The sequence below is a fragment of the Plasmodium gaboni genome, chromosome 14 (genome assembly GCF_001602025.1).
Source record: "Plasmodium gaboni strain SY75 chromosome 14, whole genome shotgun sequence".
In the NCBI taxonomy this organism is placed as follows: Eukaryota; Apicomplexa; class Aconoidasida; order Haemosporida; family Plasmodiidae; genus Plasmodium; species Plasmodium gaboni.
Window position 1 is genome coordinate 1,076,826 of NC_031494.1, and position 1,292 is coordinate 1,078,117.

General features: G+C 19.0%; 1 protein-coding gene across 1 annotated transcript; it reads right to left on the reverse strand.

Annotated features, from left to right (window-relative positions):
• Positions 1-450: 450 nt before the first annotated feature.
• On the reverse strand, positions 451-969 carry PGSY75_1430900 (putative cytochrome c oxidase subunit 2; the record flags this gene model as incomplete). The annotated part of the gene is made up of 1 exon (XM_018788000.1): positions 451-969. The coding sequence occupies one exon, from the start codon at positions 967-969 to the stop codon at positions 451-453; it is 519 nt and encodes a 172-aa protein (XP_018639372.1).
• Between the last annotated feature and the right edge of the window lie 323 nt (positions 970-1,292).

Here is a 1,292-nt window from a genome sequence, read left to right on the forward strand (position 1 = left end):
AAAAAAAAAAAAAAAAAAAAAAAAAAAAAATATATATATATATACATATACATATTAATATATTTTTATATTGTATATAACTTAACGATATGGTAGTATATGAGAAAAAAGTTCCTTCGTCCTAAATTCCAAGTTCCTTATTGAAGTACTATATAAAATGTAAACTGTAACAATTTATTTTTTCGATATATAGATACTTCTAGTCATTATGAAGCAGAGATTTTATAATACAAACTTGATAAATATATATTTATTGTTTATATTTCCATAAAGTTTTTTTTTTTTTTTTTTTTTTTTTATAGTTGAAAAAAAATATTAATTTTAAAACTAAAATTTATTATGTATATATTGCATTTGTTAGAATTAGAAAACAAAAAAAAAAAAATATAAAATAAATATACATACATATGTTCATATATATATATATATATATATATAACGTGTGTATGTTCATTCCTTGTAATATTTTTTGGCATGAGCGGCATATGCTTCTGGTGAGACAGCCTCAACCACTATGGGCATAAATCCATGCAAAGTGCCACACATTTCAGAACATTGACCATAATATACTCCTTCTCTTAATATAAAAGTTGTAATTTTATGTAAGCGTCCAGGTATAGCATCAGCTTTTATTCCTAAACTAGGAATAGACCATGAGTGTATAACATCAGTAGCTGTTACTAGAAATGATATATGTGTTCTTGTAGGTAATGTTAATCTTTTATCTACTTCTAATTGTCTTAACATACCAGGTTGTAAATCTTCATCTGTTACCATATTTGATTGAAAAACATAATATTTTGGTATTTTTTCTGGATCTTCTAAATATTTCTCAGGTATTGGATAATCTTCTGCTCTTACATTTTCTGCTTGTACAATTTCTTGGTCATTTACATTTCTTAACAAAAATTTATTTTCTGTTAAAGCAATATTTTTATTAAATCCTAACCAACTTTTAATCTTATCCATTTTTTCCTTTTTTAAAAATATATATGTAATAAAAATGTGTGAGTATTATATAAAAAAATATTTATATTGTACATCATATGTTATAAAATATATTAACACGAAATGGATATAAATAAAATATATATTATTTTGTCAAAAAAAAAAAAAAAAAAAAAAAAAAAAAAAAAAAAAAAAAAAAAAAAAAAAAAAAATAAAATAATAAAAAATAAAATAAAAAAAATAAAAAAAAAATAAATTATTTTTTAATATATATATATATTTTATTATAAATATAATAAAAATAATTAAATATTATTTTTATATATATTTTATTTTTTATATTT